The sequence below is a fragment of the Artemia franciscana genome, chromosome 6 (assembly GCF_032884065.1).
Source record: "Artemia franciscana chromosome 6, ASM3288406v1, whole genome shotgun sequence".
NCBI classification, from domain to species: domain Eukaryota; kingdom Metazoa; phylum Arthropoda; class Branchiopoda; order Anostraca; family Artemiidae; genus Artemia; species Artemia franciscana.
The window spans coordinates 2383044-2405326 of record NC_088868.1 but is presented as its reverse complement, the minus strand read 5'-3'; the positions used below and the strand labels follow the sequence as shown (position 1 = coordinate 2405326).

Sequence of the window (22283 nt, the reverse complement as noted above, 5' to 3'; positions counted from 1 at the left end):
CGGTGATTCCGAGGGCGAAACACTAAACAGCCTTCACTCTTGCGACAGCCTGCTAGACTTTACAAAAGAAGAAAAGGAGCCACATGGATTCTATCAATGTAAAAAAGAAATATTGAGATTTTCAAGACAAAGGATTAAAAACCTCTGCATAAAGGTTTTTGACTACGGCGATTCCGTGGGAGAAACACTAAACAGCCTTCGCTCTTGCGACAGCCTGCTAGACTTTACAAAAGAAGAAAAGGAGCGACATGGATACTATCAATGCAAAAAAGAAATATTGAGATTCTCAAGACAAAGGATTAAAAACCTCTAAGTAAAGGTTTTTTACCACGGTGATTCCGAGGGCGAACTTTTCATCATGATTCTCTGCCGATTGCAGTGGTTTAAATCTCTTCTTCAAATTTCTCGAAAGTTTTTTTTTGGTATGAACCTTATATAATAGTGATCAGTCCTGGACCACCTTTAGATAAAAATTGTTTCTTACTATACTCGTTTTTTTTACCATGTTTTTAAACACTCAGTTACTATGGGACGTGGTTTGCTCTTTACTTGTATGCAGTTAATGGTCTCTTAAAAATTCCTGTTCAAGCTTTTGGTCACAAGTGGCTCTTTTAAATGTAATGTGAAATGTGCGTGTACCCTAGCACGCATAACTATTAGTTGTGCGTGTTAGTTTTATTTCATAGCGTTCTATGTGCTATTTGTACATATTTACGGTCGCTGGAACAATTGGAGATCAAAACAAGAACTAATAACGAAGAAGAAACTAATAACGTTTCTAAAGAACTAAAAACAAAAGAAGAAAGTAAAGAACTGAACTAAAGAACTAAAACAAAAGAAGGAAGTAAAGACCTAAGAACTGAACTAAAGAACTAAGAAACTAAAGAACTAAATATAAAAGAAGAAACTAAAGAACTAAGAACTGAACTAAAGAACTAAGAAAGAACTAAGAAACTAAAGAACTTAAAACAAAAGAAGAAACTAAAGAACTAAGAACTGAACTAAAGAACTAAGAAAGAACTAAGAAACTAAAGAACTTAAAACAAAAGAAGAAACTAAAGAACTAAGAACTGTACTAAAGAACTAAGAAACTAAAGAACTAAAAACAAAAAAAGAAACTAATAACGCTGTTTTGTTCATCATATTTTTACTGCTATATTTTACAATCCATCAATCTTCAGTGTATCAGTCTATTTGACTCCTGGAACTATTTTGATATTCGATTGTGTCCTTTTTTGGTTTTAATATGCAATTTCTTTTGCAGGTATTGCCACCGTCACGCTCTTACGGACGTGCTAGTAAAACACCACCCGGCACTGTGAATCTTGAGCGCTCATACCAAATTTGCAAGGCAGTTATTCAGAGCAGCCCTAATTGCCGACAACTTGAAAACCAACTCAAACCTCCGTCCATTCCGAATAAGGAAGCAAGGATGAGAGCCGTGACTAGTTCGGAAAAAGCGCCCAGTGTATTGATGGTAAACTCAGCCCAGAGACCTCTTGCACCTCGGTTGCCATCTGTGAATGAGCATAATGTAAGGCCAACAGCAATTGTCATGCCAACACCGACAGTACAGCCGAAACTTGGAAATGAACAAGTAATATTGTTGTTATTAATAATCAATTATAATAATTTTAATTACTAATTTAGTACTGTAGGTATATCAGCATCGTTCATCCTTTCTCTTGTCGTTTGTAATCAATAATTATCATCTTTCATAGAGAGCTTTCGAGTATCCTTTATCCAACCTATCCGCTTGATATTAAGTATAATCTGTAAAAGATAATAACAAATACTTATCTGCGAACTTGTCAACTGAAACGTAATATGTAACTAGGCGACTAACAGCATTAATCACCTGCACTCCATTGTCAACATAGCCTATTTACAAACACCTTCGCATTTGCTGCCCCTTTTTGTTCTCTGCCTGTAATTTCACATTTTTTCCCTATTTTTGAAAAGATTTTTTTTTGTTTATATACGACGTCATTTATCCTCAGTTATCCTGCATTTTTCCCGGGTTAGCAGGTATATCTTATCTGAAAACTAATCTAGACCGTTTTAAGAAGCAATCCTACTAAACTTGACGTAATTTATGTCTCGTGAAACGCTAAGGATAAGTAATCTCGGGGAGCTCGAACGCGCTGTTACACTATTGTTCCTTATTTTTCTTGTATTTCTTCATAGAAAGTTTGGATTTTGGGAGATTGACCTCAGACTTGATTAATTTTAAAAAAAGTGCACAATTGAAACTTAAAACGAACAAAAATTATCGCTACGAAGCTTATGCAAGCTTATGCTTCTGAAAGACTAGTGCTCTACTGAAAACACGAAACCGGAGCTTTCTTAAAGAATTTTAAAGAATTTGGCTTTCAATCATACGTTGCCATGTCGCTTCATCATTTTGCTTTATAATAATTGGAGCCGTCCTGGTTGAGTGGGTTGGTACGCTGGATTCGAGATCCTTTGTCTGGGAGGACGCGGGTTCGAATCCCAGTGTACCCAATTCTTCAGTTTGGGATGGGGGTCAGTGGCGTGACTCTGTAAGCTTAGCCAGAGTCGACCCAGCTCTAAATGGGTACCTGGAGAAATCTGGGGAAGGTAAACAGGAAGGGTGTGCGAAAGCACAGGATGGCTGGCCCCCAACCCTCCCCATTGCACTTCCTGGCTGAAGGGCCAAGAAACGGAGATCAGCACCGCCGGTACGGACTGTAAAGTCAAATGCCGTATCCTTTATCTACCTTTTCTTATAATAATTCCCGATTATTGGTAGGACTTTGCATTATTCCTGTTGTTATTGCCGGATTAGAATCGACAGCTTTTCGTTTTTAGTATTAATAAATCCTGCAAGCCATAAATAGTACTGAATTCAGCTATTTCTATGCACTTTACTTATTTCCGCAATTAGAGGGTAACTAGGGGGAGGGGATATATGATGATGTAACTAACTCTATAATTTAAATTTAATGTGCTGTTGTTGAATAAATTTAAATCTATCTGTCCATCTATCTATCTGTCTGTTCAACTGTCCGGCATCCATATTTGATCTAACCATATTATACCATATTATATCAAACCTCAGCATCCATATTGCAAACTTTTTCCAAATATCTTCATTAAAACGACGAAAGGACCTCACACTGAAAGTTACAAAATCTTGGTTCAAAAAGTCCAATTTTTGAGCCAGCACATTTTGTGTATTGGAAGTTCCTAATTGTTGTGTTTGTATTATTGTAACTGCTCTCGGGGTGGAAGAGGAGCTTGCATAAGTATACTGGCCTCAGGTGGCTTGGTGCTGCTGTGAGTTGTTAGCAGTAGTAGTAATAGTAACTATTTATGTATACTTGATTTTATTTATGTATACTTATTTTTCATATAAATCAGCCAAGGCAGCGTGCTATAACAACAGAAGTTTCTATATCTTCTTCACTGCCACAATCTGCCGCCACTCCAGTCATTGTTGGCCCTGGTGGTATTTTAGTCCAACAAAGTCAAACTCCCATAGTCCTCTCTCTGCCACCTAGAAGTGAGTCTCAGCCTCAAATCACGTCTCAAGTAACTGTCCTTAATCAGGCCCCAAGGGAATTGGCACCAACACCAGTCCAACAACAGCCAAGGCTATTACAAGTAAGTTTATGTCATTAGCAATCTTTCCATGAGGGGGGGGGGGCAGAGAACCATAAGGCCAATAAAGCGTTCAAAAAGTTGAATAAATCCTTTTCAGAGACATTAAGAATGTGCTAATAAATATAAAAATATGGAAATAAACAAAATCTTTTTATAAAATGTGATTATGTCATTTGTATATTTGTTTAAATCTAATTATAATTTATTAAATGTTGTTTATTATATAATCTACATATTTCATAAATATTGTGATTTATAAATATACCTTTTATTTTAATATATTTATTTATATTTAAATATTTCTTTTTATGTAAATTTATACAAATATATATTTATAAATTTATTGATTGCTAACGAGCCACTTGGTTTTTTTTTTTTTTTTTTTTTTTTTTTTTTTTTTTTTTTTTTTTTTTTTTTTTTTTTTTTTTTTTTTTTTTTTTTTTTTTGTTCACAGGTCTGCTTTTTCATCTTATGGCTGGAGGATTTCTCATAAAAGTTGAAATATTTGCTGAAAAATATGAAAATATGAAAGATGAAAAAAAAAATATTTGCTGCAAAAATATGTTTAGTTTCAGATTGTGATATTTAAGAAACAGTTTGGAAATGTCGTTGAAACGAATTTATGAAGTATGTAACTCCTTAGCAAATTCCTGAGAGTAATTTTCAATTTCCAGGTTAACTAGATATTGAAAACATTGTGAATAAAAACAGATTAAAGATGCTACATTAATTGTGCTTTTCAATAAACAACGCTAAACAAGCACTTTTTTTTATTCTTGATACGTATTCTTTGTAACCAGCTGTGGCCAAAGGAAAAATAGGACATCCTCAACATGAGAAGAAGAGGCCATAAAAAAGCTGCTGGAAATTCAAAGTGCTTTTTTGCAATAAAGCTGTGGCCAAAGGAAAAATAGGACATCCTCAATATGAGAAGAAGAGGCCATAAAAAAGCTGCAGGAAATTCAACTTGTTTTTTTTTTATATACAGCTGTGGCCAAAGGAAAAATAGGAAATCCTCAACATGAGAAGAAGAGGCCATAAAAAAGCTATAGGAAATTCAAAGTGCTTTTTTGCAATAAAGCTGCGGCCAAAGGAAAAATAAGACATTTTCAATATGAGAAGAAGAGGCCGTAAAAAAACGGAACTTTGATGGGAGGGAGTAAAAAGTCTCGAACAGGGTGAAGTAAAGTGGGAGAGTGCTCTAATGTACACGCCTCAAAAGGCTTGCGGTTGCAATCGCCATGACATAGTATATGGTCTGGGAATAATAGAAAGAAAAGAACAAAAAAGAAAATAGAATGAAAAGCCAAACGAACTTAAAACTTTTAACAAATAACTGAATTCATTTAAACCTGATTCGAAACATTTTCCACTGATAGATCACATTGTTGAAAAAAATTTCAGGATTACCAATAGAACAAAGAAGTTAGAAACACGGTTTATACAACTGGATTGTCAAACCGTAAACCGTGGAACAGCAAAGACCCGCAATCCATGGCCCATGAAGTCAATTACCATGACTCATGAAACGGCAAAATCCACAATCCGAAATTACGATTTTCCTTTTGAGTACAGTTGTTTAATTCGCAATCCAGATAACAAACTCATTGTCTCGATTGTAATAGAACATCATTTTTCATGAGCTAAATTGTATGTGGACCGTTTGATTTGAAATCCAGATTTTGAGCTTACAATTTTTTTTTTTTGATAGTGGAAAATGTTTTAAATATTAGGGAGGCCCAGAGGTTACAAAAAAAAAAAAAACTTTGAATTTCCTGCAGCTTTTTTATGGCCTGCTCTATTTTTCCTTTGGCCGCAGCTGTATTGCAAAAAAGCAGTAATTTTGGAGTCTGGTACAAGTATAATTGATGTGACAATTGTGTCTATTTCGCGACTGTCATGAAATGCTTTATTGAGCCTTAAAGGTTAAAAATAGCTGTAAATTATCCCTGATTTATTGAAATAGTAATAGCTTGGGAAAAAGTCTAATAAAAATCAAAAGAAAGGCCTATCATTGGCACTTTCATTTAAAAGACTAAGAAACACCATCACTTTCATTTAATCCTTATTTTGATTTGAGTGCCCTTTAGAGATGATGGAGAAGTTTTGTGTTTGATTTCAAAGAGTAAAAAATCAATATGCAAATTTTGTTTTAATTATTCATGTGCGGTGAGCCAAAATCAAAACATGCATTAATTCAAAAACGTTCTGAAATTAAACTGCAAGTAAGGAGTGACATTAAACTTAAAACGAACAGAAATTATTCCGTGTATGAAAGAGGTCCCATCCGCAACGCCTCACTTTTTACGCTAGGGTTTTTTATTGTTTTAAAAAGTAGAGTTGCGAGAAAGAGTCAAACTCCTGAGAGTTTGATTTGAGCGCCCTTTGGATATGATGGAGAAGTTTGGTGTTTGATTATTAATTTATTCTGGTCTATTAACGTTTGATTTGTCTGAATCGACCATACCCTGATATCTATACTGTCTTTTGAAAACATGAGATGTCGTTCACTACCTCCTCTGTTGACAGAGGAATACCAAACTTTTTGGGGGAAAAATATCAAAAATTAAAATAGTTACAGCCAAGATGGCGTCTCCCCTCTTTTGCTATCTGAAAATGAAGGAGAGCTACAGTCCTATTACCAATAAGGGGAATGAATCCGTTTCGGTATTTACCTATCTGTACCTTACAGCCAAGATAGCTTCACTCCTCTTTTGCTATTAAGTAATGAGGGAAAGCTGCATCCATATTACAAATGAGTGAATGAACCCGCCTTTCGTATTTACGTCAATATATTCAAGAAGAAAATGAAGAATATTTTATTATAACTTGTCATTTGGAAGATTCTACTCAACATCAACACTAATGAAACTGAATTTTTCTATACATTTTTGATTATCAATAATTTAATAAATGGAATTTGTGGATAGATTAAAAATAAATTAATATAAAATAAGTAAGTATAATCACTTCACTTCGAAAATTAATCTTAATAAAGACTCTTTCGTTTTACGCCAAAATTAAATCGGGTTAAAGGATACTTTGTGACTACGAAAAGCAGGCGCTCGATTTCTTTTTTTTTTTTTGGCATTGCTGTTGATGTGACTATTTCTAACCTCTATTTTAATAACAGAACGAGTCTCGAAGTTATATTTTAAGCTGTTAAATGACGAACTAATGCAGGGATGTTAGTCTGACGGTCTATAGACCACAGCCTATTATTCACAGCCTATATTAGATCTATATTATATATATAGATCTATATAGACCACAGCCTATATTAGTCTGACCACACCCTGTATAGACACCAGTTGCGTAAACATTTTTCAAAAGCAATACAGCTATCGTCACAACATTGACGATAGAGACAAGATCTTTCTGCGCTGATTGGCGGAATAGAGCTACTCCCAGAATGGAGCCAAGATCTTTCCGCGCTGATTGGCTGTGAGAGCGCCGGTGGTCAACGCATAGTCTAAAGATGTGTGTTGAAATCCTTCCATGAGCAAATTATGAGTCTGCGCAAGTCTATATAGGCTTTGGCTCCAAAGAATCGTGCAGCAGTGTAGAATGACAAATTCTAATTTTATATCAAAGGAGATTTTCGAGAAGAAGAAAAAAGTAATGACAGTATTTGAAATTTATAAATAAAAGTTTAAAGTTATGTTGAATATTTGCATTCTAGTATTAGTTCATTTTTCTAAAAGAAATTTCTAAAAAATGGGAATTTGTGAAACTGAGAAAAGAAATGAAGGGTGTAGCACCTGACTGCACAACCTAAAAAAAACTGCGAAAAAAATGAAGGGTGTAGCACCAGATTGTACAACCTAAAAAAAAAAGAAAAAATGAAGGGTGCAGCACCAGACTGCATAATTTAAAAACAAAATGCGAAAAAAAATGAAGGGTGTAGCACCAGACTGCACAACCTAAACCGGCACTGCTGATTTTCGTTACTAACCCTTTATTCAGAAATTGTAATGGTGGACTGGGGCCTGCTATTGTGAGCTCTCGCACACCCTCTCTGTTTACCTAATGCAAATTTCTCTAGGTACTTATTTGGAACTGGGTCGACCATGACTGAGCTTACAAAGTCACACAATTGACTTTCATTATGGAATGGACTATTCTTAAACAAGTTAATAATTCTCATATATATAGAACTACCATATTCTAGATCCAGACGTCGATGCCATCTACCAGTGAAGCCCAATCTACCGATAAAGTAAATATAATTGTATTAAATTCCGTCCCACAAGCTGAGTCCAGTGTTGTTCAAATACTTGGTGCTTCCTCCAGCTCAACTTTGGTTCATGGAACTTCTGCACCTCTGTTAATTCCTAACCAGACGCGACCTATGATTACTACAGCGCCTCTAGTTGGGGTTATGCAAGATGGAGCCCTTAAAATTTTGCAGGTAAATTTCTTCTTTTCTTGAATCTATTGCTACATGCAACGCTATGTAATAAACTTTCCGGTTTTTGATACTCGTGCTTCAGCTCAAGATTTGGTGTCGATCCTAAATATTCAAAAAAAAAAAAAAAAATAGTATCTATCGTCGTGATTTTTTTTTTTTTTTTTTTTGCAATTGCTCTCCCGTATGTTCTCTATCCTCTTCTTCTTTTTTGAAATTATAAATCTGCGATTTGTCTTTAATTCACATTTTCTTTCAAATATTTTAAATATTGTAAATTTTTTACTTTTTTCCCTATTTGTTTTGGTAAAATTGAAATAATTTTGACATTCAAAATTTAAAATTTTTGCTTTTTTGCCTATTTGTTTTGGTAACATTGAAATAATTTCGACATTTGAAATTGTAAATTTTTGATTTTTTCCCTATTTGTTTTGGCAACACTGAAATAGTTTCAACATTTAACTTTGTAGATTTTTGCTTTTTTCTCTATTTGTTTTGGTAACATTGAATTAGTTTTGACATTTAATTTGTCAATTTTTGCTTTTTTCCCTGTTTGTTTTGGTAACATTGAAGTAGTTTCGACATTTAAAACTCTAAATTTTTGCTTTTTACCCTATTTGCTTTGGTAACGTTGAATTAGTTTTGACATTTAAAATTAAAGAGCCGTTGGAATTATCTAAGATTGAGCTATAAATTTTTTACTTCAAGTCTGAAATTATTCTTTATGCATAACCTTTTTTCCAGAATATAAATAATTTTTTTACGTACTTATTCAATTATATTTTTAACTCTATTGTAAATCGTTGCTTTGTTTCATTTATTGAAGTATTTTTGCCATTTCATTTGTTTGTTGTACATACTCCTTGATTCTTAAGAAAATAAATGAATAAATGTCACAGTCTTCACGGTATAAATATTGATATCAATGGTTTAAATGGCTCCTTGTTTTCTTTCTTCTTTCATATTTACTAAAAATAATCTTACTGGCAAAAAAGGCAACTCGGAGAATTGATTTTAAAATTTGAGTTTTCCGGCGCGTCTCTTAAGGCGTATCACCTCCTAAAATATCATGAAATTTCAAATCATACAAAATTGCAATATAATACGTATTTGATACCCCCCCCCCTCCAAAAGAATTCATACTGTGTACTAGCTCAATAAAGTTTTGAATTCTCAGTTTGAGGTTCGAAAGAACCTCAAACTGAGCGTTGTATCGCTCAGTAACTTTGTATCGCTCAAACTCAGCGTTGTATCGCTCTGATACAACGGGAGAACCATTGAAAGGTGCAAGCTGTGGTGACCCCTCCCTGACCCTCGCAAATTATTGCAAGATTGTCTACCATACTGTCACATATGGCTCGTTTTTCTTTTTTCGTATGCCTAATCCTCTGAGAGTGAATTTCTCTCACCTGTGAAAAAATCAGATAACAATTTTATTGATGAAAATATGGATATAAGCCTATTTTGATTACAAGAAAAAAAAAACATGTCGAATTTACGCATTCCAGTATATAAAAGGGAACTACATTAAGTCACATAAGCAGAAATTTAAAAAGCTCAAGCAACCAGACGAAAAACATAGTTGAAAATCAATTAGAAAATGATTTTAAACAGTAAAAAGGAACTACAAAAAATCACATAAGCAGAAATTTAAAAAGCTCAAGCTGCCGGACGAAAATCAATTAGAAAATGATTTTAAACAGTGAAAAGGAGCTACAAAAAGTCACATAAGCAGAAATTTAAAAAGCTCAAGCTGCCGGACGAAAATCAATTAGAAAATGATTTTAAACAGTGAAAAGGAGCTACAAAAAGTCACATAAGCAGAAATTTAAAAAGCTCGAGCTGCCGGACGAAAATCAATTAGAAAATGATTTTAAACAGTGAAAAGGAGCTACAAAAAGTCACATAAGCAGAAATTTAAAAAGCTCAAGCTGCCGGACGAAAATCAATTAGAAAATGATTTTAAACAGTGAAAAGGAGCTACAAAAAGTCACATAAGCAGAAATTTAAAAAGCTCAAGCTGCCGGAGGAAAATCAATTAGAAAATGATTTTAAACAGTGAAAAGGAGCTACAAAAAGTCACATAAGCAGAAATTTAAAAAGCTCAAGCTGCCGGACGAAAATCAATTAGATAATGATATTAAACAGTGAAAAGGAGCTACAAAAAGTCACATAAGCAGAAATTTAAAAAGCTCAAGCTGCCGGACGAAAATCAATTAGACAATGATAATAAACAGTGAAAAGGAGCTACAAAAAGTCACATAAGCAGAAATTTTAAAAGCTCAAGCTGCCGGACGAAAATCAATTAGAAAATGATTTTAAACAGTGAAAAGGAGCTACAGAAAGTCTCATAAGCAGAAATTTAAAAAGCTCAAGCTGTCGGACGAAAATCAATTAGAAAATGATTTTAAACAGTGAAAAGGAGCTACAAAAAGTCACATAAGCAGAAATTTAAAAAGCTCAAGCTGCCGGACGAAAATCAATTAGAAAATGATTTTAAACAGTGAAAAGGAGCTACAGAAAGTCACATAAGCAGAAATTTAAAAAGCTCAAGCAACCAGACGAAAAACATAGTTGAAAATCAATTAGAAAATGATTTTAAACAGTAAAAAGGAACTACAGAAAATCACATAAGCAGAAATTTAAAAAGCTCAAGCTGCCGGACAAAAATCAATTAGAAAATGATTTTAAACAGTGAAAAGGAGCTACAAAAAGTCACATAAGCAGAAATTTAAAAAGCTCAAGCAACCAGACGAAAAACATAGTTGAAAATCAATTAGAAAATGATTTTAAACAGTAAAAAGGAACTACAAAAAATCACATAAGCAGAAATTTAAAAAGCTCAAGCTGCCGGACGAAAATCAATTAGAAAATGATTTTAAACAGTGAAAAGGAGCTACAAAAAGTCACATAAGCAGAAATTTAAAAAGCTCAAGCAACCAGACGAAAAACATAGTTGAAAATCAATTAGAAAATGATTTTAAACAGTAAAAAGGAACTACAAAAAATCACATAAGCAGAAATTTAAAAAGCTCAAGCTGCCGGACGAAAATCAATTAGAAAATGATTTTAAACAGTGAAAAGGAGCTACAAAAAGTCACATAAGCAGAAATTTAAAAAGCTCAAGCTGCCGGACGAAAATCAATTAGAAAATGATTTTAAACAGTGAAAAGGAGCTACAAAAAGTCACATAAGCAGAAATTTAAAAAGCTCAAGCTGCCGGACGAAAATCAATTAGAAAATGATATTAAACAGTGAAAAGGAGCTACAAAAAGTCACATAAGCAGAAATTTAAAAAGCTCAAGCTGTCGGACGAAAATCAATTAGAAAATGATTTAAAACAGTGAAAAGGAGCTACAAAAAGTCACATACGCAGAAATTTAAAAAGCTCAAGCTGCCGGACGAAAATCAATTAGAAAATGATTTTAAACAGTGAAAAGGAGCTACAGAAAGTCACATAAGCAGAAATTTAAAAAGCTCAAGCAACCAGCCGAAAAACATAGTTGAAAATCAATTAGAAAATGATTTTAAACAGTAAAAAGGAACTACAAAAAATCACATAAGCAGAAATTTAAAAAGCTCAAGCTGCCGGACGAAAATCAATTAGAAAATGATTTTAAACAGTGAAAAGGAGCTACAAAAAGTCACATAAGCAGAAATTTAAAAAGCTCAAGCAACCAGACGAAAAACATAGTTGAAAATCAATTAGAAAATGATTTTAAACAGTAAAAAGGAACTACAAAAAATCACATAAGCAGAAATTTAAAAAGCTCAAGCTGCCGGACGAAAATCAATTAGAAAATGATTTTAAACAGTGAAAAGGAGCTACAAAAAGTCACATAAGCAGAAATTTAAAAAGCTCAAGCAACCAGACGAAAACATAGTTGAAAATCAATTAGAAAATGATTTTTAACAGTAAAAAGGAACTACAAAAAATCACATAAGCAGAAATTTAAAAAGCTCAAGCTGCCGGACGAAAATCAATTAGAAAATGATTTTAAACAGTGAAAAGGAGCTACAAAAAGTCACATAAGCAATCAATTAGAAAATGATTTTAAACAGTGAAAAGGAGCTACAAAAAGTCACATAAGCAGAAATTTAAAAAGCTCAAGCTGCCGGACGAAAATCAATTAGAAAATGATATTAAACAGTGAAAAGGAGCTACAAAAAGTGACATAAGCAGAAATTTAAAAAGCTCAAGCTGCCGGACGAAAATCAATTAGAAAATGATTTTAAACAGTGAAAAGGAGCTACAAAAAGTCTCATAAGCAGAAATGTAAAAAGCTCAAGCTGCCGGACGAAAATCAATTAGAAAATGATTTTAAACAGTGAAAAGGAGCTACAAAAAGTCACATAAGCAGAAATTTAAAAAGCTCAAGCTGCCGGACGAAAATCAATTAGAAAATGATATTAAACAGTGAAAAGGAGCTACAAAAAGTCACATAAGCAGAAATTTAAAAAGCTCAAGCTGCCGGACGAAAATCAATTAGAAAATGATATTAAACAGTGAAAAGGAGCTACAAAAAAGTCACATAAGCAGAAATTTAAAAAAGCTCAAGCTGCCGGACGAAAATCAATTAGAAAATGATTTTAAATAGTGAAAAGGAGCTACAGAAAGTCACATAAGCAGAAATTTAAAAAGCTCAAGCTGTCGGACGAAAATCAATTAGAAAATGATTTTAAACAGTGAAAAGGAGCTACAAAAAGTCACATAAGCAGAAATTTAAAAAGCTCAAGCTGCCGGACGAAAATCAATTAGAAAATGATTTTAAACAGTGAAAAGGAGCTACAGAAAGTCACATAAGCAGAAATTTAAAAAGCTCAAGCTGTCGGACGAAAATCAATTAGAAAATGATTTTAAACAGTAAAAAGGAACTACAAAAAATCACATAAGCAGAAATTTAAAAAGCTCAAGCTGCCGGACGAAAATCAATTAGAAAATGATTTTAAACAGTGAAAAGGAGCTACAGAAAGTCACATAAGCAGAAATTTAAAAAGCTCAAGCTGCCGGACGAAAATCAATTAGAAAATGATTTTAAACAGTGAAAAGGAGCTACAAAAAGTCACATAAGCAGAAATTTAAAAAGCTCAAGCTACCAGACGATAAACATAGTTGAAATTCATTAAAAAATGATTTTTAAACAGTAAAAAGGCTGAAATGGAAATAAAGCCAAAAAAGTAGAAAAACACTGATACGAACAGACATTTTTTGGTTGTTCGTGTTCAATTCCCCATAGTTGAATTTTTTGTTATAAAGGGGTGTATAACTAGAACCGGTACGACTGTTAATACACCCGCCAGTTATAGCTGAACTAAATATAAAAAGTCTCCCCTAAACTGTATTTATACACCCTTTGTGCGTTCTTGATTTATCCTCTTGTTCGTTCATGCTGCTTGGATCGTCCTCCTAATCGTTCTTGGTGCAGCCTAAAGTCTGCTGTAAGGGGGTTTGGGAATAGGGTTTTGGGACGTGGGTTTGGGAATACTGTGTCTTCATGCAGGTTTTTCGTTTGCTTTAAGACCCAAGTTCTAGCATAGGATGTATGACGTTTTTCTCGGGTTGTCAATATTTATTGCTGAAATATTGTTCCATGGTTCTTGTCTAAACGGATTCAGTCCTTGGCAAGGCTAGAGGCTCAAAGGATATCCTAAAATAAGAAGTATGTCATCAAAACCAGGAGATGCTTTCAAGGGGAATTGACTAAACGGATTCAGTCCTTGGTAAGGCTAGAGGCTCAAAGGATATCCTGAAATAGGGAGTATGTCTTGTAAGCCAGGCGATGCTTTCAAGGAGAATTGACTAAACGGATTCAGTCCTTGGTAAGGCTAGAGGGTCATAGGATATCCTTATATAGGAAGTATATCTTGAAAACCAGGAGATGCTTTCCAGGGGAATTGACCAAAGGTTGTTGAATATATTTGAATATAATCGTCTGAATGACTAAACAAACAATAAGCTTCATTGATAATGTGTTTTAGTCCTATGGACTAGCACTACAATCAACGAAGATTCAACATGGTTAAGTTGTGACATTATTTCAAATACAATAACTGTATTAAAAATCTATTAACAATTTTTATTATTAAATATATATAATATATTTGACAATGGTCAAGTATGTGTCTGAAACCTGAGTGTTTCCAAAAGTTGAAAAAGATTCTTGAAAGGTAAGCTGAATGAAAACCCTGTTTCGATTCTGCGTCTAAGGCTATAACGAAAGAAGTGTTAGGAAGGTTGTGCCACGTTTTAAACATGAAGGATGGCAGATTGCCAAAGATTTGGCTTTTTGGCTGCATCATGTTTTACGGATGAAGGATGGCAGATTGCCAAAAATTGTGCTTTTTGGCTGTGTCATATTTTACGGATGAAGGTTGGCAAATTGTCAAAGATTTTGCTTTTGCCCTTCTATGCGGGGCGAAACCATGGTGGTTCTGGCCTCTTTTGCGCCCGGGGCAAAATCTTGATTATCGCTTTTCTCTCACGAAACTTTTTAGAAAATTTTTTACTAACCTCTGGTGGCTTGGAGATCCAGTTTGTTGTTAGTAGTAATAGTGGTAGTGTATGTAAATCTAATTTAATACAAATTCTTCATTGTGCAGGTGAACACAAGTCTTGGCACAGAACAAGTTATAACACAGCCAAAGCAAGACTCTAATCAGGCTGTAATTCTGACTTCTCCAATGCAGCAAACATCGCAATTTATCATACAAAATACTTCACAGATGAACAACCAACCAGTGATCATTAGAATGCAAGGACCTCCTACTAGCCAACCAGTAAGTGTTCATAGCTTAGCCCTTAGTCTCTTTGGCTTGCCCCATAACCAACCCCTCTTAATGATTAGTAACTGTCGCTATAGCTATTAGTAACTATAATATTTCGGATCAGTTGGGTCTGACCGCATGATTACAATCAATGGACATATTTTATTGGTCAGCTTTTATTTGCTATTAGACATATTTTATTGATTATTGGACATATTTTATTGGTTATTGGACATATTTTTTTGGTTATTGGTCATATATTATTGGTTATTAGGCATATTTTTTTGGTTATTGGTCATATTTTATTGGTTATTGGACATATTTTATTGGTTATTAGACATATTTTATTGGTTATTGAACATATTTTATTGGTTATTGGACATATTTTATTGGTTTTTGGTCATATTTTATGTTCGTTGGTTATCCTTTAAAGGGCTTTTGACCTTTAAAAGAAACTAAATAATAAGAACAATAATAAATTGTCAAGAGACTTACTACTTTTCCCTCTTATTAGCAGTAAATATATTTATGCCTGTATAGATATATGTATATATTTTAAGAAACAAGAGGAAAAAATACAATTTCTATAAATAAATAAAAATAAACAACATATGAACCTCTCCCCCCTAAATATATTAGACCTCCCCCCTCTCTCTCTCTAATTATATTCTTATTAAAAAAGATACTTAGAGCATACATTAAAGTTAATTAATAATACATAATTATGGAATTCATACATAATACATAATAATACACAAAGTTAATAGACCTTCATAGTAGGATCTAACCGGAGTTCAATTCACTTTATATAAGCTACTTCATATTTATATTATTCACTTTATATATAATTTCGCTACGTATATAATTAGCCTTAATATAAAATGGTGTTTATGCTATTAGCTATGGAGATCAAGGCTATACGATGTGAATTGCAAGCAATAATTTTTATAGGATCTTTACTCGTCAAGCTTGTTGAATTTGGATATTAGCGCCATCCTGTTAGAAAAAAATAAACTAAAGTGAAATTACTTGTAAAACTAAAAACACTAAGTAGCCTGCATCTAAGCATGAAGTTGCTAAGCCTTAGTGTTTTCGTTTTACTTATTAGTGATTAAATTGGAATTTTAGCTTTTAAATCTGGAGCAAAGTTTCTGCTTCATTTAAGTTTTCGGTAAGTTTCTGCTTCATTTAAGTTTCCGGTAAGTTTCTGCTTCATTTAAGTTTCCGCCAAGTTTCTGCTTCATTTAAGTTTCCGGTGAGTTTATGCCTCATTTAAGTTTCAGCCAAGTTTCTGCTTCATTTAAGTTTCCTGTAAGTTACTGCTTCATTTAAGTTTCCGGTAAGTTTCTGTATCATTTAAGTTTCCGGTAAGTTTCTGTATCATTTAAGTTTCCAATAATTTTCTGCTTCATTTAAGTTTCCTGTAAGTTTCTGTATCATTTAAGTTTCCGGTAAGTTTCTGTATCATTTAAGTTTCCGATAATTTTCTGCTTCATTTAAGTTTCCGGTAAGTTTTTGCTTCATTTAAGTTTCCGTCAAGTTTCTGCTTCATTTAAGTTTCCTGTAAGTTACTGCTTCATTTAAGTTTCCGGTAAGTTTCTGTATCATTTAAGTTTCCGATAATTTTCTGCTTCATTTAAGTTTCCTGTAAGTTTCTGTATCATTTAAGTTTCCGGTACGTTTCTGTATCATTTAAGTTTCCGCCAAGTTTTTGCTTCATTTAAGTTTCCGGTAAGTTTTTGCTTCATTTAAGTTTCCACCAAGTTTCTGCTTCATTTAAGTTTCCTGTAAGTTATTGTTTCATTTAAGTTTCCTGTAAGTTACTGCTTCATTTAAGTTTTCGGTAAGTTTCTGTATCATTTAAGTTTCCGGTAAGTTTCTGCTGGATGCAGGTTTTAGTCTTATGCCGTGCGTAACTCACGATTCAAGCTATCGACCATTCTGCATGAATGCTGTAATAACTATAAGGTCTATTATAGTCGAGTATTGGAGCATCAAAATTCTAATAAATAATCGTAAATTTTCAACTAATCGAATGAAAATTGAACAAAAAATCCTTGAAATAGTTCCTCAATTCAACTTTTTCTGGATTTTCGAGTTTTTTTTCGAAATTATACCCCGAGTCAACTTAGTTACTTATAAGTCAATTAGCACGAAAATTTTTTTTATCTAGACACAAGGGGTTCGATGTCTTGAAAATTATTTTGTGGGTCTCAGCGTTGGCGGGCCGTGTTTGAAACAAAGGAACTATTAGCGAATTTTCCCAGCAACACAAGGAACTCCCAAATAAATATTAATTTAAATTAAGTATTAAGTATTAATTTGATAAGTAGTAATTAAGTATTATTTAGTTAGAAACTTACCAAACAAATATTAATTTTAATTAAGGAACTTAAATGTGTCAACAGTTCGAAAGCAAACGAGAAAAATTAAAACTTAAAGTAAAAATTAATCAAATAAAATTAAAAATTAATCTAAAAATAAAAATAAATCAAGAATATGTAAAATGTCTTGCTAAATGATAAGCAAAGTGCTGTCTATTCAATGTACATATAGCTTAAATAATATGCATCACATGTTGGTAACGTTTTGAATCAAGGCGCATAGCATAACAGAGCCCCTCCCCCAGTTTTGTCAATTTATTCAAGTTATACTTCCTTTGAGCTGATTTTAATCTTTTCAAGGCACATGTGCCAAAAAAATTTTAGGGACCGCCATTTTTTTAACTTTAAATAGATCTTTAATAGAATCAAGCAATCCAGTGGTAAAAAATAAAATTCTCACTTCAAAGTTAAATGTTTTTTTTAGATTTCGAAAAAAGTAGGTGTCGGCTTCTGTTAGTTTTCTATCATTTATTCGGACCTCGTGTCAAGTTCTACAAGCTAGGGCACGACCGTCCAATCAATTCTAAACAGTTAGGCCACATAAACTATAAGAGTTTATACTTGACGAGATAGAGTGATTCTTTAATTCGGACCTCGTGTCAAGTTCTACAAGTTAGGGCACGACCGTCCAATCAATTCTAAACAGTTAGGCCACATAAACTATAAAAGTTTATATTTGACGAGATAGAGTGATTCTTTAATTCGGACCTCGTGTCAAGTTCTACAAGTTAGGGTACGACCGTCCAATCAAATCTAAACAGTTAGGCCGCATAAACTATAAAAGTTTATATTTGACGAGATAGAGTTATTCTTTAAGGTTTTAATTTCCCTTAAGTAAACTTGTTTAAATAGTAGTCCTTTGTCCGTTAGTCTTAGTGTCCCAACCAAGGTCGTATCCAGGGGTATACTGGATCTATCCGCTCCTCCATAGTTATTGTTTGACTCGTAGAAATGTAACAAAAATGTATATAAGCAATTTTTTTATGTGTTTTTTAAGCTTTTTGTAAACCACCCACCACCACCTCCTGAAAATACCCTGTCCCTTAAATAAATCCTGGGTACACCCTTGCTCCCAATAAAATAATTGTTGTCAACGCTGTGATCGTGAACATGCCGGTATCAGTTTTGGAACTTTCACAGCCGCTTCTCTGGGGAGTCGAGATTTCAGACGGGTAGAGGGAGGCGGGAGTAAATTCGTTTAGATTAGATTGAGGAGGAGGGTTGAGCCTCATTTCTGGCACAGTTTCTCACGACGGATAAAAATGCGGTCGATTTCAATGCTTTTAGGTTTTAAGGAGCCAGGCGACTTTACGTCGGAGGATTCCATCTAAGACCCTGAAACTCGCTCTTCCACATCAAGGGCATGAATATTTTCCCACTTTCTAAATAATAAGTTGAATGTGTCATTACAACAGTACTTTCTTTTTCTAAGTGTCAGCGTTTTCTAAGTTGCAAAACGAAATGTTTATGGGTAAAATAGTTTGAACTAAAAAGTGATCCCTGAAACTTTTCACTTAGTAACAAAAATAACCTCGGCTGTTTTGTTTTCCATCCGAGAGGAAAGAAACTTCTTTATTTTCCTAAACACTTTAATAAAAAGTTAGGCTGTGGCATAAATAAGAAATTGGCATTACAAAGAATGATAGTCAATTATTTTTTTTTAAGGGAAGTTTAAAATACCAAGGATATGAAGATAAAAATAGTTCTGCCCCAATAATCATTTAAATCTGTTAAGTTTAATTAATCAGCTGAAACTAATAGGTTAAATTTAACAGCATATGTAATAGTTGAAACAATACCAAATCTTTATGATTCCTGAAGACAAATCACACCTTCAAAGGAAATGTAATACCTTGAAGCTGTTTGTTGTCGTGGGTTTTCAGCTTATTTTGTGGTGATTTTTCGTCCACTTTTCCTCTTCTAATTTGGTCCAAAAACTGTGGAACTGCAGATAGAGGCTTTTCATGAAAAATCAAATTCGTGATATTTCTTTATTTTTTAAGATGCTTTCGCTTGTGTAAGTTTATACCTAACCAATCAAGCAACCAGATTTTACTTTTATTGTCCTTTTTGCTTTGAAAAATATTTCCTAAGAAATAAATAATGATTTATTTTAAAAATAATATGTTTAAGAAAGTATTTTGTGAAGAAAAAATACCTGTTTTTTTTATTCTAGGGTCGCTTTCAGGCCCCTCAGGCTCATAGCTTGATCCGTTTAGCCACACCAGGGCCACGTCAAGTTAATCCCAATGATGCAATAAGACATGGTGAACGCTTCCGTTTTGAAGAGCCAAGATGGACGCCACGAAGTATGCACGGCCAGCTTCCACAACCTCAACGAGTGGCATCGGCTCCACTTCCACCAAACGTTCGCCTTGTGCAGCCAAGTGTTCAGAATGAGCAGCCATTACGCGCTGCAAGTGTTCCTGATCAGCAGAATTATAGACTTCGACAACCTGACAGAGTTAAATTTGACGGATACCACTCTGATTACCAACAGATTGATACCCGGTATTATCAGAGAAATAATTTGTATGAAAATCAGTTTAACAATTATGAACAGAATATAGAAATAAAGTGTGAATGTCGCGTTACTGCGTGGGCAATGTGCGTTAAATGTGGCGCGTTTAGTCATGGTGATTGCATGACTGCAAGTCAAATATGCAGCTCTTGTCTTGTAAAATAGTTAATTTGCGTTGAATGTAGTATAATCGTCATACTTTATGTAGCATACGCACCATATATTTGATATTTAAATAGTGCGTGTTTGGTCATGGTGACGCATAAACTCCCAAGTCAAATATGCAGCTCTTGTCTTGTAAAATAGTTAATCTGCGTTAAATAGGGTATAATCGTCACACTTTATGTGGCATTTGCACCATATATATGATATTTAAATAGTGCGTGTTTGGTCATGTGACTATATAAACTCCCAAGTCAAATATGCAGCTCTTGTATTGTAAAATAGTTAATCTACGATAAATAGGGTATAATCGTCACACTTTGTGTGGCATTTGCACCATATATTTGACATTTAAATAGTGCGCATTGGTCATGGTCACTGCATAAACTCCATGTCAAATATGCAGCTGTTATCTTGTAATATAGTGTGGAACCGTGTCCAAATCAACAAACACTATGTGGCACATATGCAGAACATATGGTATGCACAAGTGGCACCTATGGTGCATTTAGACATGGTAACACGTAGCTTTTGTCTTGCAATAGTTAATGTTTGTTAAATGTTGTGCATTTAGATGTGATAACTGCATAGCTTCAAGATAAATATGCAAAGGTTGTCTTGAACGATAGTTAATGTGTGTTAAAGGTGGCAAAACTAATACACATTATGTAGCACATATACATGATATGTGGCATTTAAATGTGGCGCGTTTAATCGTTGTACCTTGACTGCAAGTCAAATATGAAGTTCTTGTAATGTAAAATAGTTCTGTGTATAGTTTTGATAAAATAAATGAGACATTCAGCATGTGTGTGCTGATAAGTTATCCTCGCCTACTGGTATTTATTTTGTATTGGAGTGTGATTTAACAAATGAAATTGGGACTGTAATTCAAATCATAGAAAGCTCGTGAAAGAGTTTACCTATCTATAAGCTAATCTGAATGAATTTATCTGGAACAATATATGTATCCAAGGCAGGTCCGAAGGGGGGGGGGGGTCTGTTTCCTTTTCTACTAACATGAGCGTTTTTTTACAGGATTCTATAAATTGTCACAAATTACATCCAGAATTTAAGCCTACAAGATTATTTGGCTAAAATACAGTTATTACAGTCATATCTTTCTAGTAAGTAAAAAAAAAAAAAAAAAAAAAAAAAACACAAAGGAAATTGAAACTCAAATAGTTGACCATGTCGTAGCTGCTACGCCTACGGTAGTATATGACATTTTTAACCTCTGAAACAATTACAAAACCGTTTGCTGAGCTGAATTCAAGGAAAACGTGAGCAGGGCAATATATTTTCAAACTCACTTCCCCCTCCTGATTATCCTGTACATATTATGTCGTTGCTCTTACGCCTAAAGGCCGTATCTGCCATTTTTAAACCTCTGGAACAGTTACAAAACTGTTTTCTGAGCTGCATTCAAGCGAAGGGTGAGCAGGCGATATATGTTCAAAATTGCTTCCACCCTCCTCATTACCCTGTACATATTATGTCGTTGCTGTTACGCCTAAAGGTCATATCTGATATTTTCAAACCTCTGGAACAATTACAAGACCGTTTGTTGAGCTGCATTCAAGGGGAGGGTTGGCAGGGCAATATATGTTCATTCACACTTCCATCCCCCTCATATACATTGTTTTACTGATCTATACTTTAAGAACAGCCTAACAACCTATAAAATAATTGCCAAAATTGTATGCTGAGCTGGATTCAAGGGAAGGTTCAGCAGGGCAGTGTATGTTCATTCACACTTCTACTCTCCTCATTACCTTGTATGTATTATGTCCTTGCTGTTACGCCTAAGGTCGTATATAACATTTTCAAACCTCTGGAATAATTGCAAAACCTTTTGCTGGGCTGCATTCAAGGGGAGGGTCAGCAGGGCAATGTATGTGCAGTCATCCTCCTCATATACATTATGTTACTGATCTGCACTTTGAGAACAGCCTAACAACCTCTTAAAATAATTGCCAAAACTGTATGCTGAGTTGGATTCAAGGGGGGGGGGGTTCTGGGCAAAGTATGTCCATTCATACTTCTGAATGGACCTTGCATATATTATGTCCTTGCTGTTACGCCTAAGGTCGTATATGACATTTTCAAACCTCTGGAACAATTGCAAAACCTTTTGCTGGGCTGTATTCAAGGGGAGGGTCATCAGGGCAATGTATGTTCATTCACACTTCTACTCTCCTCATTACCTTGTATGTATTATGTCCTTGCTGTTACGCCTAAGGTCGTATATAATATTTTCAAACCTCCGGAATAATTGCAAAACCTTTTGCTGGGCTGCATTCAAGGGGAGGGTCAGCAGGGCAATGTATGTGCAGTCATCCTCCTCAAATACATTGTGTTACTGATCTGCACTTTGAGAACAGCCTAACAACCTCTAAAATAATTGCCAAAACTG

At 34.1% G+C, this 22283-nt stretch overlaps 1 protein-coding gene across 4 annotated transcripts in view; it reads left to right on the top strand.

Annotated features, from left to right (window-relative positions):
* The window catches only part of LOC136027905 (polycomb group protein Asx-like), a 77442-nt gene extending 56405 nt beyond the window's left edge, over positions 1 to 21037 (top strand). For 2 of the 4 annotated variants that reach the window (XM_065705339.1, XM_065705340.1), the window contains exons 7-11: positions 1265 to 1597; positions 3385 to 3627; positions 7799 to 8038; positions 14636 to 14812; positions 19361 to 21037. In XM_065705339.1, coding sequence (XP_065561411.1) covers positions 1265 to 1597; positions 3385 to 3627; positions 7799 to 8038; positions 14636 to 14812; positions 19361 to 19870 — 1503 coding nt within the window. In that variant the 3' untranslated portion in view covers positions 19871 to 21037. The remainder of the gene's footprint in view (positions 1 to 1264; positions 1598 to 3384; positions 3628 to 7798; positions 8039 to 14635; positions 14813 to 19360) is intronic. The other 2 variants (XM_065705337.1, XM_065705336.1) reach the window with 1 other exon arrangement.
* The last annotated feature ends 1246 nt before the right edge of the window (positions 21038 to 22283 follow it).